General features: G+C 42.5%; 1 protein-coding gene across 1 annotated transcript; it reads left to right on the forward strand.

Moving 5' to 3' along the window:
- Positions 1-2,722: 2,722 nt before the first annotated feature.
- On the forward strand, positions 2,723-6,988 carry BHLHE23 (basic helix-loop-helix family member e23). The gene has a single exon (XM_071815564.1). The coding sequence runs from the start codon at positions 2,925-2,927 to the stop codon at positions 3,597-3,599; it is 675 nt and encodes a 224-aa protein (XP_071671665.1). The 5' UTR covers positions 2,723-2,924; the 3' UTR covers positions 3,600-6,988.
- Positions 6,989-15,044: the final 8,056 nt, after the last annotated feature.

Here is a 15,044-nt window from a genome sequence, read left to right on the forward strand (position 1 = left end):
TCTGTTTTGACTTCAGTTTTATACAGGATTTCTCTCAGCTTTGCATTTTGGAATTACATATAAAGCAGCAAATCCTTCTGCTCTGTTCTCTTGTAGTTGATATATCTCCCAAGCTGCCTTTCACTGTTGAAACAACCCTTGAAGAACACCTCTGTTTATTAAACCACTAGAGAGCTTGTGTGAAAAGTGTTTACTTCTAATTTCCAGCACACTGCTGCTCCTGGCATTACCCTTGTTAGACGCATATGACATATCTAAAAAGCCAGCGCTACTTGTAGCATGCCTTTACAAACAGAATTCCTAGAATATTATAACACCGCTAGTCCTTCTCATTGCAAGATTTCAACCCATTAGAAAAAAAGGTAAATCATTTTTAGCAGGGGACAGTCCTGCTTTTAACAATCCCTGATCATCTTTCTTATGGGAATGATTTATGCCAGTGATAATTGTTTAGTGCCTCACTCCCTTTGTCTGTTACCATTTGAAATGTAGGACTGATTCCAGAGATGAGCAGAAGTTACGCTGTGCTCACCTATATTTGAAAGTCTCCATGAACATATACAGTGATCTGTCCCAGGAGTAGTTAAGTGGTCCAATTCTCATAAAACAATAAAGTGACTAAAACCAGTAATCGATCTTCATGGTCTGATAAGCCTGATAAGGGCAGCAAAAAAAGAGACATGACGATATTGTAACATGTTCAGACACTGGAGGTGAGATAAGAGAAGGTAAGTAAAAAGTACAATGCTCAAACCTTGTACATCCTCTGATGGCCAGGCTGGGACAGCAGGTAGTTTAATGTGTTCCACCGCTCCAAAATGCAGAACCATGACCTTCCAGACACACATTTCCAGAGCAGGGAGCAGCCTCATGCCAGGCAGCAGCTCTCCAGCCACGGGTGCATGTGTCACCGCAGATCTCGGCGCTCTTGACTCTGATGTGGAGAAGGAAGAGAGACAAGCTCGTCATTTCGCGTTAGCGCGCTGCGTAAAGGGAGCTGATGGGAAGAGGACAAGCTAACTACGCCTTGTAGAGGGCCTGATGAAAACAACACACATTCTGGGAAAAGCCTCATGTCACCTTAATGCCAAAACCATTTGCTACGGCAAATAGCCTACCAGGTACATCTGTATCAACTGATTGCATCCGCCTGTAGGCAACATCCACCTATTTGCATCTGTACATCAGGATACAGGATTCATCCCATCTTTCCTATCAGGCACTCAAGAGGCCTGGACCAGGCACATGCCATGCTTGGAGAAAGTCTGGAATGCCCTTATACTATCTTCATACCAAAGCTCAGTACTAGGAAGCAGTCTCAGAAGCCTAGGGAGGAAAAAAAAAGAAAAAAAAAAAAAGACTAGGACATCTTTCTATTGCAATTAAAGACTAAGTCCTCTCTGTCATCTCAGTGCAGGAATATAGGACAAAGCACCCTGAATATCCTTCCCTCTGCAGCTCTCATCTTTGCCAATGTCTGCCTTGGATCCTCCACGAGATTTCTCCGTTGTTCAGACACTCCAGTGGTCACAGAAAGGATTCTCCCCCAGTGTTGTTTTCTCACACGCTACAGGCCGTTGTGTGGAGCTGTTTGTTTCCTTTCTCAGCTTAGCATTCGATTACTGGTACTCGCAACTGGGAAGGACAGAGGGTCCCTTCAGAGCTGGACTGATTCACCAAGGACCAAATTTCTTTTTGATACACATGGAAGGAAGGAGCAAATTGAATCTCTGAAGAAAATGGAAATAGATGGAGCCTTTGCCTTGGAAATCTCTCTGTGCAACAGGTGCCTCCTCTGTCATCCCCACCTAAATCAAAGGCCCTGATCAGCAAGCCATGCCCACAGCTGTCAAGACTTTGCATGCCTTTGCCTCCCATCACAACATGTACCATGAGTGGTTCATTGTCCCGTGTCTGTGGTGGGGGGGAGTGTTCCCTTCTCCAGTTTTTCCTGAGAGTGATGTTAGAAAAGTCTCCAGAAAAATAATTTGCTTTCCTAATCAATTCTTTATTTGTTTGGGGGCTGACAAGGGCTAAGGTGAGAGGCAGCATGAAGCAGCAGTTCAACCATCACCTTTTCTCATTAATTTTAGAAAGAGAAACAAGCAAATTCACAGGCCTGGAGCTCAACACTGTCACCTGCTAAGAGCTGAAACTCCTCTTATGTTTCCAAAGAGTTCATACACCGCAAGCCAGAGGCTGGACTACAAAGTCACAATGCTTTCCCTGCCCTTCCAGCATCCAGGGGCAACTTCTATTAAGTAGAGGTAAAGACTCTTGTTGCTGTGCTGTTCATTTTCTCCTCTGCTGCCTTGTCCCAGCCAGCAAATACAAAATCATGGGATTGTTTTGGTTGAAAGAGACTGTCAAGATCATAGACTCCAACCATTAACCTAACTCTGGCACTAAACCATGTCCCCAAGAACCACATCACCCCATCTTTTAACCCCCTCTAGGGATATGAGTTCTAGAAGCTCAATAGCGATTCATGTCCATCTCCGCTCACTTTCCAGACCTGTTTTGTCCTGCCGCTCCTCGGGCAGCGTCTCCTTTCACCCGCAGGTGCCCACCAAGAGGTGCATGTCGTCCCGTCGGACCCTGGGACTTCTCCGTCGGGAGCCGTGGGAGCCGCGGGGCTGCGGTGGCGGAGCCGGGGGCGAGGGAAGCCGGTCACGGAGGGAGGGCAGAGCCGCTCCCCCATATCCCCCACGCCCCGCTGATTGGGCGGCGGGGGAATCCCGCCGGGTCCCTCTCCGCCGATATAAGCGGCGGCGGGGCCAGTACCGCGCTCACTGCCCGCCCCCAGCCCGGGCGCAGTGGGGCCGCCTCCTCCTCTTCTTCATCCTCCTCCTCCTCCTCCTCCTCATCATCATCATTATCCTCAGCGCTGAGGCGGCGGAGCGCGGCTTCTCCCCGCCAAGGCCATGGCCGAGCTCAAGTCGCTGGGCGGCGAGACGTACCTGGCGCTGGCCCCGGGCTACGGGCCCTCGGCGTTCGCCTACGGGACCGTCCGCGGCGGTACCGAGGGTCCGCGGGGGACATACCCGGGAGGCGGCGGGACGGACTTTCACCCCGGGGCGCTGAGCAAGTCGGCGGAGAGCAGCGGCGAGCAGAGCGGCGATGAGGAGGACGGCTTCGAGGCCGGGGTGAAGGGCGGTGCGGGCTTCGAGCGGGAGGGCAAGCTGAAGGGGGGAGCCCTGGGCAAGAAGCCGAAGGAGCAGCGCTCGCTGCGGCTCAGCATCAACGCGCGGGAGCGGCGGAGGATGCACGACCTGAACGATGCCCTGGACGGGCTGCGCTCCGTTATTCCTTACGCCCACAGCCCCTCGGTGAGGAAACTCTCCAAAATCGCCACCCTGCTCCTGGCCAAGAACTACATCCTCATGCAGGCGCAGGCTCTGGAGGAGATGCGGCGGCTGGTGGCTTATCTGAACCAGGGCCAGACGCTGAGCACCCCGCTGCCCGCCACCCTCAACCCCTTCGGACAGTCGGCCGTCTACCCCTTCGGCAGCGCAGCCTTGCCCGGCTGCCCCGAGAAATGCACTGCCTTCACAGGAGCCACCTCCGCCCTCTGCAAACACTGTAATGACAAGCCTTGACTTCTGGCTTCTTTTTGGTTTTTATTTCTTTTTTTTTTTTCTTTCTTTCTTTGCACTTTTCTTTCCACTACCATCAGCCCTGGCTTCCTACCATCAGTTAAGTCTGGGTTTTCTTTTCGTTTGCTTCTCTTAAATTCTCCCCTCCCTGCACCCCATTTGGAAATACTTGGCAGTTTATGTGGACCCCAAAACCATCCACTTTTCACTTTTAGTTAACCCTCCCCACCCCAACATGTAACTTCATCTATAGAGTTATTTCCTTCCTGTCTGGTTAGTGAACTGTGAGCATAATGTTGCGTTTCTGCTTGCTCTCGTCTATGAAGTTTTTGAGCAGTTTTTAAACTAAACTGTAGAAAAAGGGAGGGAAACGGATCTGGAGATGGACATCTCAGTGAGTTTTCTTTGGCATGATCAACCTGTGCTAAAAATAGCTTGAAAGGAGTGGGGGAGCAAAATCCAGCTGCAAAACTATGCAATGTTTCAGAATCTTTGGGGGGGTGTCCTGTGTAGCCTGCTGGGATTGGACTGCACCCGCAAATCCCAATGAAAATGTCATTCGGTCAGCTCACGGGAGGGGGGAAGGTCAATGCTCTTGATAAAACAATAGACGCTTCAAAATAAGATGCGCTCTTTTTTTTTTTCTTAAAAAGAAAAAGAAAAAAAAAATAACCTCTTCTTGAACTGAGAGGAACCTGTGATTGTATGCTAATGCTTGCTTTTTGCCTGTTTCTCAGCTTGGTTAAGTTTTCCAGATGATTTTTTTCTAAAGTCGTTGCTCATCATGATAAACAAAGCAAAAAAAAAACAAAGTCACGTAACATATTTATATGTATTTATAATAAATAAAAGACATAAATAACAACTTTCTCTGTCCTACATGTCTCTAAAACGAGCTGGCAGTCAAAGCTAAAGCCCTGCTGAAGTAAAGTAAAGCGGGGACGGCCACAGCCATCCTCTGCGGAGGAGCAGCATTGTCAAGTTAGCTGAAGGATGGGAATACATGGGGGAAAGCTTGTGGACCTTTGGCTCCTTATCAGCAGGGATTTGGTTTTTTGTCCAGTTTCTCATGGATTGTGAACACGCACAGAAGTGTTGTTTCTACCTGATGCTTAGAGTTAAGTAGGCAGAGATTGAGCTTGTGTATTTTGACACTTTCTGGAGGATGCTGTGCCCTGGAAGTGATGTTTGAAAGGGGTTATTGTGGCACCAAGTTTGGCTCTGAGGACAACCCTGTAAAACATGGCAGGGAAGGAAATTGCTTAAAGACTGCTTATCCCTTTCACTTAGTTTTCTCTTGTATCTACAGCTTGACCCTAGACCTGTGCAGGGCGGGGGGGTTGGACCACTTAATATCACAACTCAACTAACAATCTCTTGCCAAGTATTGACTGTGTAAGTACAAGTTACAAAGTGAGTCCCTCGCTGCGAAGTTTGTGATCTTGCTCGTGTTGGTTCACTTTGGTTTATGATGTTTAATGCTTTGGTGGCTCGCACGCTTCACTAGTCATTATATAATAATAATAATTGAGGCGCATTCAGTGATTTCTGTTCAGATTGAAATACCCACCCAATGTCAGAGCAACCGCACAAACTGGTACAGCCGCAGCCTGAGGGGCCCGAGCTGTCCGTGCCCATTTGCGTGAGGAGTGGGGTGTAACTATTTAGGGTTATTAAACCAATTTCCATGCCTGTCGCTAGTGTTATGCTAATTTGAAAAGGACTGCCATCCCTCTAAAGCTGCTTGTCTGCGGCACTTGATTTTAATTAATACATTTCCAAAAGACTTTTTGTGTTTGGAAAACGAAGTGTGTGATTAAGCCACATTCATAAAGACATATGCTTGAAACTGGTTCCTGCTCATTTCCATTTTTATATCTTTATTTCTTCCGATGAAGCGAAAGCCAACCAAAACCACTCCTGAAGCAAAAATGACACAAAACTGCAAATCAGCAAAGGTCATTTAAAATGTTGCAGCCTGAGTTGTTGCTAGATAATATTTTGAAAAAAAAAAAAAAAGAGTTTAAAAGATAATTATGATTTATAGGTAAATGCTTATTATTTCTGGTTAAAAGTACAGAAGATTGAGCAGTTGGAAATATTGTAATGGAGATTAGTTAAACTGTTAATTTTTCACCAAAACTAAAATAGCTGCAGAATGAAGTATTTAACAGCTTAATATTAAATGTGAGTTTGCTTTGGTTAAAGACTTACACTAATAATAATGGAATTTATAATTGCTTCTTTCTCAAGTAATTATGGCAAAGAAAGTGGCTCACTAATTTCAGAGTCTAAAAAAGTCTTCATAGTCATAGAGAGAAGTTATTTTTGCAACAATGGTTTTGAGTACAGTGATTGTTTAATTCTTTACGTGATTTATGTATCTACCTAGAACCCGAAAAATCCACCTTCTGAGAGTGCCTCAAATATTCAGAAAGGTCTTTGAGAGCCCGCTTTGAATCAAACAGTCTTGGGAGGCTAAACATGGAATCTCAAATACAGAAGATAAAACCTGCATTAAATAGAATTTTGATTGCAAAAATACCTAAGCTTGAGTATCTAAGTCCTGTTACAAGTCTAGATATTAAAAACAGGAATGTAGAACTTATCAAAACAGTACTAGAGGAACTTGTAAATCATTATTAAAATCAACCTTAAAGTACATGGGTTTTTAATTCTAAAGTGAAAAGATGTCGAATCATAACTTTTCCTGCAACAAACAAATTAACATGAAACTAAACCAAAGTTGCCTTCTCAGTTAATCTGACAGTTCAGTCCAGTGAGTTGCTTCTGGTCACCAGTGGCTTGTAGGATTTTAACTGTTCTCATAGGGACTTGAAATCCATCCTGAGACCTTCGCGTTTCCCCTCACCAGGAGGTGGCTATTCCGGTGTGATTTACGCTTTGTTCCGAGCTGCTGCTAAAACCGCTGCCCAATACCCTTGGAAAGATGTTTCTGTTGGCAGGGGATAAACTAGTCTCTGATTATTGCATTTGTGTGTGTGAAGCATCGGTGCTCACCTTGCAAATGTGCGTGGTTGTCCTGGGGATCAGACCCTGTAACTTCTCATTTGTTTTGCCCCTTGTCTGGCATACGAAAAAAGAAAAAAAGCAAGCTTATTTTGTGGTCCATGTGATGTTTTAAGTGTCTGCTTCTAGTTGGTGCTTCAGACAATATGAAGGGAGGACTTCAAAATGCCGAAGATCCTTTTTTCTGCTCAAATGTTCTTGTTATGGTGCTCGCTTTTTCTCAAAGGAGGATTTATGGTGTATGCTCAGATGGAACTAAAATACAGATCTTGTGTTCTAATGTACTTGTTATCCTGGTATGTTCATACTTCGAAGAAAACACAATGTCAACTTTTAATTAAAGATAATATATTATTTTCTAACCTTATTAAGTTTTTCTTTAAACTTCAAGAGTGATCAGCATGAAGCATCTTTAAGAAAAGATACAAAGAGCAGATGCAGCTCCACTCCCTGTTGCTTTTTTTAAGCTGTATAATTCCAGTCACTAACCAAAACTAACATTTTACTAACAGGGAGCTGGAAACTGCTGTCAATTTGCACCACACCAGTCAACATTCACCATTAGCAGGCTTGAGCTTGCAAGGTAAAATCTTGTTTAATCAAATACCGGGAAGCAACAGGTTTGAAGATGGAGAACCCAGGAGGCTGCTATCTACTTTAGATACCAGTAAAAGGTTAAATCAGTTGGAGGTCCTGGAAAGAAGACACACGAATCATGCAGTTTTTCTTATGCTTTGATGTGTATAGCTGATTTTCTGGCAGACTGTCACAATATCTGAATATGGCAGCATTGCTGAGCTTTTTTTCGAGACTTTAGGAGGTGATTGATCGTTGTTCTCAGTTTATTTTTCGGGATCATTCTTTACGTATATATTTCTATAATTTCCATTCTAAAATAGGAGTCGACATTTTGCAAGGGTGAAGCGAGCACAGGGTCCGATCCTTCTGCTGTTTTACTAAATGGTGGCATTTCTGGTGATATTAGAGATGGTGAGATATGGGGCCTGATGCTCCGGCGCACAGAGGTGGTTTCAAAAACCAGCATAATGCTGCTGCCTTCTCTAAGAGGCTTCAGAGGACCAGAAATATCTGTACAAGCTTCATCCTTTCACTGTATTCCCTTTGTAGTATAACCGTAAAGTGTGGGCATGATGGATAAAGATCTCGCTTAAAAAGCTTTTGCGGTTCTTCAGCCCAAACCTTCTTGCCAGCTCAGTGTCTTGCAAGGCTGAGTTCTCACATACAGCAGGTTTTTAGTCAAGTTTTCTACTATTCAGATTATTTAGCTTACAGTTTAGGAGAAAAAAAACTAGGCATTCCACATTGCACTTTCTCCTCCTTCTATAGCATTTCTTCACACAATTGCGTTTCCTGAAAATAAGACTTTGCAGTGGTATTGGAGTTTATTTTTGCCAATGTTTGTTGCTGGCCATGTGAATTATCAGCAGAGAAATCACAGCTCTGACCTCAAATAGGTAAAAATACTTTGAAAGAATACCAGAATACACCAACCGATATTTTTAATTTTCCAAACTGCTTTTACTCTGTTATCTGTCATTTGATAGGATTTTGACTAGTATTGCACAATAGAAAAGTTGAGGTTTTCTGTTTTCACTAATCCTGATTAAGGATGGAAAAGACTCTTGATTACAGTAATTTTAATAATGTAAATTTGTTTGTGATATGTCTTTAGTCTTTAATCTCCTTTGGCATTCTATTCAAAGGAAGATGAAAAATTTGGGCATTTCTAACATTTAAAGCGGTCATTCTCTGAGTGCTTCTCAGACAGTTGTTCTCCTACTTGAAATAAAAAATACCTAATGGGTATATTAAAAAATATTTGGCTATCAATCTAGAAATATTTACATATTTTTTTGTAGAGAAATAGCTTAATATCAAGTATTTTTTCTTTACAATAAAACTTGCGTATAAGAGAACACAGAAACAATTATCAAAACAAAGAATAAATTTGAGATCTTTGCCATTCATTTAGACGTTTCAAAGTATTATTTTCACTATGAACTTCTAGTAATCTTTTTGTAGTCAAAATTTACATTAACTCTTTTACCTGTTACCTCAAATTCTTATTTCTATTTGTATTAATAAATATATAGTTTTAAAACCACCTTGTTAAATTTTTAGAATATTCTTAGCTGCATTTAACAATAGTAAAATCTGTGTCAGTGTTTATTCCCAAAATGTTAAACAGTTTGAAGCATAATTCTCAAAATCTTCTTCAGGCCAAATAGGTTAATCTGAAGTATTAGAGTTGAAATTAATTATTTTGTAGAGATATTTAACCAAGCCGTTTCAGATAATAATAATAATAATAATAATAATAATAATAATAATAATAATAATAATAATAATAATGGTTTTAATTCTTTAGCTACACTTGAGGTATTGGGATTTGCAGAACAAAAACTTGCAGAAGACAGACCACAAGTACGTAACATCTTACACAACAGAGGAGAACATGCTGGTTGTCAAACTCCTTGTCCTAGCTAAACAGTCAAAATACGTGCTTTTTATTATTAATTAATGCTAATTTTCATTTTTAAATCTTTAATTTCATCAGTAATTCATGTTCATTAAAATCTGTTTCATTAATGCCATTTGCATTTGCTTAATTTCTATTTCCCTTTGCTAACACTCATGTTTTCTGTGTTCACGCTATCGGTACGAAATTGTACTATGAATATAACCCAACCTCCCACAGCTACCAATGGGAAAAACTGTCTGCTCTTTTGCCTTAAGTATTTCAAAGGCAAAAACATGGCCGAGCAAAAAACCATCACCCCAGTTTTTCCTCCAAGCCCACTTTTGTCTAAAGTAATGAGGCCATAGTCAGTTGGCTCCAAAAAGCGGCGTGATTTAGTGTGACGTACAGTGAATCATTGCAGATCCACTCGGACTGCATTCGTTATTTTAATGAGACGGAGGCAAATCTGGTTTTTGGCCGCAAACCTTAAGATGCAAGCATAATGTGAAACGGTTGTTGATTGCCACAAGGCAACTGACATTATAGATTTTTATCGCCATCATTATGTGGCTTAAAACTTGCCACATCCCAAGGTATTTAGTCCCATCCCTTTTTTCCAGCAAATGACAGGGAAGTTGCAACCCTGACATTTAAAAACAAAAAGCTCATCTATTTAATTTCTGCCCTTATTAAAACCATACGTTACATCCTAGAGTCTACACTTCTTTTTTTTATTATTCACATTTTCCCAGAGGAGCAGAAAAATCCCCCCGCAACACGGTCACCCAAAAAAGGTCACATACAGTTGGGCGACAGCAGCACTTGGTCCCCACCAGCCTTTGCTTGATGTAGTACAAGAAATGACAATGGGGCGGGCAGATCTTTGCACAGACCATAATCACAGTAATGGTGTTCATCAGAATTTACTAGTGCTGAACTTTTCCCCAATCTGCAGTAACGTTTCCTCTGCCGCGATACCGGTAAGGAATTTATTGTGCTTGTATTTGCCTTGAAGCAGATGATGGTCAATTGATTATTGACAAAAATACTTTCATAATCAAGTTACGCTGATAAATGTGGTTGTACGTGTGGGTACGTTTATCTGTGTAAAATGCACATCCACATGCACGATATATTAATGCATATTCACAATGGCTTCGTGCGCCCGCATGAACAAATATTTCTATAACATATTTACCCAATGTGTCTTTTTCCCATCAATTGTTGGTAGCTTTCCTGGAATGCTTTTATTATATTTTTGTGAAACTTTGTACACCACCATTTAATGATAGCACAGAAAGTGTCATCGCATAAAAACAACTGAAAAAATTGCTTTGACCTCTTCAACCTGAGAAACCCATGAATAATATTTTTCAGCATTTTATTTTACCCTTAAAAAAAAAAAAAAAGAAAATGTTGTCTTGGGGTGGAACGGGGTGTTTGTTTCATGTTCTGCCTTTGGCAGCTTTGCAGGAAGAACGACAGAGAATCCAGCATATTTCTGCTTTTACGGGTTTCCAAAAGCATGCACCCTCTTTTCATTGTTTTGCTGAAAGTGGAAGTCAGGCATTGGGTGCTTCACAGAGATGTCATGGAGAAATCCTTATGCCTCCAATTTGAGAATTACATTACCTCAAGTATTTTTCCTCTCCTGGCAGCTTCAGTGTAAAGCAAACTCCGCAGCTGACAGCCAGAGTGGGTGCGCTCGGTGTTTACAGCACAACTGAGGCTGTAGGGGAAAAAGATGAAAATCTCTCGCAAAATGTTAAAATGGCTGCTGACTTGGAGGCCTCTGGGTTAGTTTTACATCCTTCCCAATGTCCAAGAAAATACAATTTTACTTCTAGCAAGTTTTCTCCCCTTGGCTTTTTCCCTCTCTTGCCTCAATCAGTTTGCTGGAAGATCTGAGGACAGGAAACACTTTAGTTACAGGAGCTCTATTACTCCTAACGGGCCTTTTTGCAATTGAATGTGGCACTGTATAGAATAATCTTGGTACTGGGAGATTGTACAACATTTTCAGCTTATTCCTGTGGACCTGACTCCTTTCAGGTGTTTGCTTGTTCACAAATACTGTTTTGAGGGGAGTTATAAAGTGCTGCAAAGAACATTATTTCTTAACTGTTTCTTTCCTTCGCGGATGATTGGGGACCATCTTACATTGCATCAAAAGCAAAACCAAAATCCCTTGTCAGGCAGGAGACTTTCCTTTCCTTTTTGAGCTCTTATGTGCACTTGTTAGGACCAGACAGCTTGTTGAAATTCCCTTCTTGCAAATTATCCGCTTTTGCCCTCAGTGGGATTGTGATTCAGCCTGCAAACAGAGAAAAATGAGTTCTCAGCAACACTGAGTGTTGCATGTCTGTGTGTGCCTGTAGATATTTCCTTGGTTTCGTTTTTAGAGTTAAACCAAATTTGGAAGCGGCATCTAATCATTTTAGTGCAATTCTGTTGCTTTTGACTCCCTCCTCCAGTTGCCTTGCCCTGAGGCACAGAAAAGATCAAGGGGTTTGCCCATGGACACACACTGACTCCAGTGAGTGGCTCCCCGTAGCTGAATTCAGATGATCTCAGCTTGCTACTTGCCGAAATAAACCCCACATGACGCTGCCTCCTCAGCAGCATCCACACGGACATTTGCTCACTCTGCCCTCTCAGGGTCCCTGAGAAGACTGAACCTCTATGGTGGCCGTCGTGTCACCCAGGTCACCTCCTGGTTCCTTCTGGTGCAGTAACAGCCAATGGAAAAGGAGATTTAGCTACATCTTGGGTATTTTTTAGCCATCTCCTGCTGCTAAGATAGCCCAAGGCGACTTGAACCTTCCCCAGGGACCAGTCGGTCCTCAGCTGCTTCCAAGGTGGAGAAGCAGAGAGGTGGCTTCAAGCCACCTTTGTTCTCCAAACCTTGTCTTGTGCTGAGTGCAGTCGAGTCACAGGGGAGAATCTGGGCCAGAGTTTACAAAATGTTTTGCTGTAGAAAACATTCCCTGGTTGCAAAACACAGCTTTGTGCTGCTCTGAGCTCCTGTCCCAACACCCGTCGCTTCTTGCCCTGAAATGGGGGAGATGGCAAAGGCTCCAGCCAAGATGCCAGTGCTGTCTGGGAGCACAAGGCTGTAACGCCAAGTGTCACTGCAGGGATGTCCCTTGCTGCTTGCTCTGTGTCTCTGTCTCTATTCGAGCCACAGGCTCCTGCCTCAGAGGGTCTTGCATGAAGCTGGTAATCCCAGGAAACACCCAAGACTGATACACGATGGAAGTAGGAGCTGCTATCACGGGCTGAACAACTCTTTGTTTTTCTTTCTACAAGAAAAACAAGCACCTCTAGCAGGGATTTTTTATTATTATTATTAATATAGTCACATCCCTCCTTTAGCCTCACCTTTGGTTTTGAACCAGCCCTGGTTTGCTCTCACTCATCCTGATGTGATTGTATTAATACTTACACACCTGTAATTCCCTTCCATGTTTGATACCCAACCTTTGATTTTCATTCAATGGACTTAGTCCATTTGTGACACTAATTTTGCACCAGCACCACTCTCCTAACCTCAGAGAGCCTTTTCATTTGAAAATGATACAAGTGTCAGTCTTATAAAATTCACTTTTCGTGATTAACAGTATTTGAACAGTCAACTTCTAGCACTTCATTTTTATTCTGTGGCCCTTCCCAAGATTTTCTGTGTAATGTCAGCATTGCTGATCACACACACTTCTGATGGAAACACTTTTAATGGATGATTTTAGTTGTCTGAAAGGAAATAATTATTTTCACCCAACAGCATTGAAGACTATGCTAGGAAATGACACGAGGAGTGCTCTGGTCAGAAGGAGACAACCCAGGTGAGCAGATAAGACACAGAAGATATTTAATTTAACCCAGACAAAAAGGTGTCTTTGCTCATTGCTGAATGTGGCAGGTATGCTCCGCAGGAGAGTATCTCCCACCAGGTCCTACTGTAGTAGTAACGCTCGTCTTTCGCACTTTAATAGAATCTAGCTTGGAATAGACTGGGGAACCTCTGTTCACATAAACTCAGACATCACAGTTCAGTGATCTTGATTTCCATTCTCTGTCTGGATAGTCCCAAACAGAGCAGAGTATCTTCATTCTTTCAGGAGTTAAGAAGTAGAAATTACGTCTTTCCTCTTCATTTTCTCTGGGAAAATCTTTTAACTAATTTATGGAGTAGTTAATCTGGTTTTGCATGTGTGCGAGTAAATGAGCATGTCATGTGTCTTTGCGTGCTGGAGAAAAAATGATTTCCTGATGGCAAGATAATGGAAACATATTGGGGGTGAGAGCAGGGTTTCATTAGAAAAGCACAGCTTCACAAATACGATTCTTGCATACGAATCGTGACTCATCTGCTCCAGAGTGAAAAAAAAAATCACTGGGAGTCAGATTATTGTACTTAACATCTAAAAGTCAGACAACTAATTAAGCCTGGGCTGTCTCCATGCTGAGGAATAATAGATAACGGTTTCCCAAGGCTGATTCTTGTCACTGCAGAATAGGTGGACACGTTGCCTTCTGGGGATGCTCATCTCTTGCCATGGTCTGCAGAAGCTACACAGGTAGCTTAGAATAGATCCCAGCTTTCAGACACATAAACACAGTGAGAGAAACCCTGGATTACAGCCTAGCACCAGAACTTCCAACGAGAGCTTGAAAGGTTGCAGTTTCCTCGCAGTTAGAATAACCTGGTCCAAATAAGGAGCAGCCCATCAGCAGTAAGAATAACCCCAGGCGATGTTAAATTAAAAGCAGCTTTCATTAAAGCTGCCGAGGGAAAGTGTTTCTATCTGTGGGAAGCGAGTGTGGTCACTAAATAATATGGGATAGTAACAATGAAAGAGATAAATGAATAGGGGTAGATGGAGTAAATTGTGCTGACAAACCTCAGAGTTCAGCTCTTAAAACTGAAGGTTGCGGAGAGTGTCTGCAATCGGGACACGTTGATGCAGGTCAGAGCCTCTTTCAGAGGCCAATTGAAAAGACCTACTGAGTAATGCAAGCTGAATTTATCACACAAAATACTTGAGTGGGTGAGGTCAAATTCATACACCCAAGAAGCTGAAAGTGTTGACGTTATTTGCTGCAAGAAGATGATGCACAGACGCTGCAAAAAACCAGCCAGCACGAACCTAGTGAAAAGTCCCAGTTCCGTAGTTACAAACTGGAAAACGCACTGCACACTCAAGATGGCATTTTGCACCTGGGAACACTGCAAAAACCAATATATTTCTGAAATGCATACTATGGCACTACATTATATGCTTACATCTGATGAATGTAATGTGAAAGTGGCTTAATGCAGTCTGTTATTTGTCCTGAAATATTCTGGAGCTTCTGCGAACAAATATTAAGGAAGCTGTGAAGCTGTCACACTTTGTAAAGGCCACTCAAAGGCTGTAGATTTAGTAACCACTATTCTGAAATGCAGTTGTGTTTTTAAAGCATTTCTTTTCCCCAGGTGGAGTTTTCAGACACCCAGGAGATTTTTTAGTTGATGTCCGTAACTCTTTCCAGGTGTGAGCAGGGCAGCAGAGAGGACACCGATCCACAGTTGCACTGTGGTTTACTATCAAGGCTTGACAACAGTATTCCACGTGGATACACTGGAAAATACTCTTAATTTCCCCTCAAAGACAGTAAGTCTGCCATCCAAGATACCGACAAAACCTGAAATTCCGTGATGGAGTGAGGGTGGGCAGAGTCATCGTGTTTAACCCGTGACTGCTGCATTTTTCATCCTTACAAGGACATTAGACGCAATAAAATGAATTGTGGTGGATGTGTGTGTCTCCCTGAAGTGGGCAAACGATAGGTTAAGAGAAAGCAAATGAAAGGTAAGATTAATAGCATTTATCATGGCAGATAGACTAGCAGTTTGCTAATTAAAGATGTTAGAACACAGAAGCAGCCAAGGATCA

Source organism: Patagioenas fasciata, chromosome 16 (assembly GCF_037038585.1).
Source record: "Patagioenas fasciata isolate bPatFas1 chromosome 16, bPatFas1.hap1, whole genome shotgun sequence".
In the NCBI taxonomy this organism is placed as follows: domain Eukaryota; kingdom Metazoa; phylum Chordata; class Aves; order Columbiformes; family Columbidae; genus Patagioenas; species Patagioenas fasciata.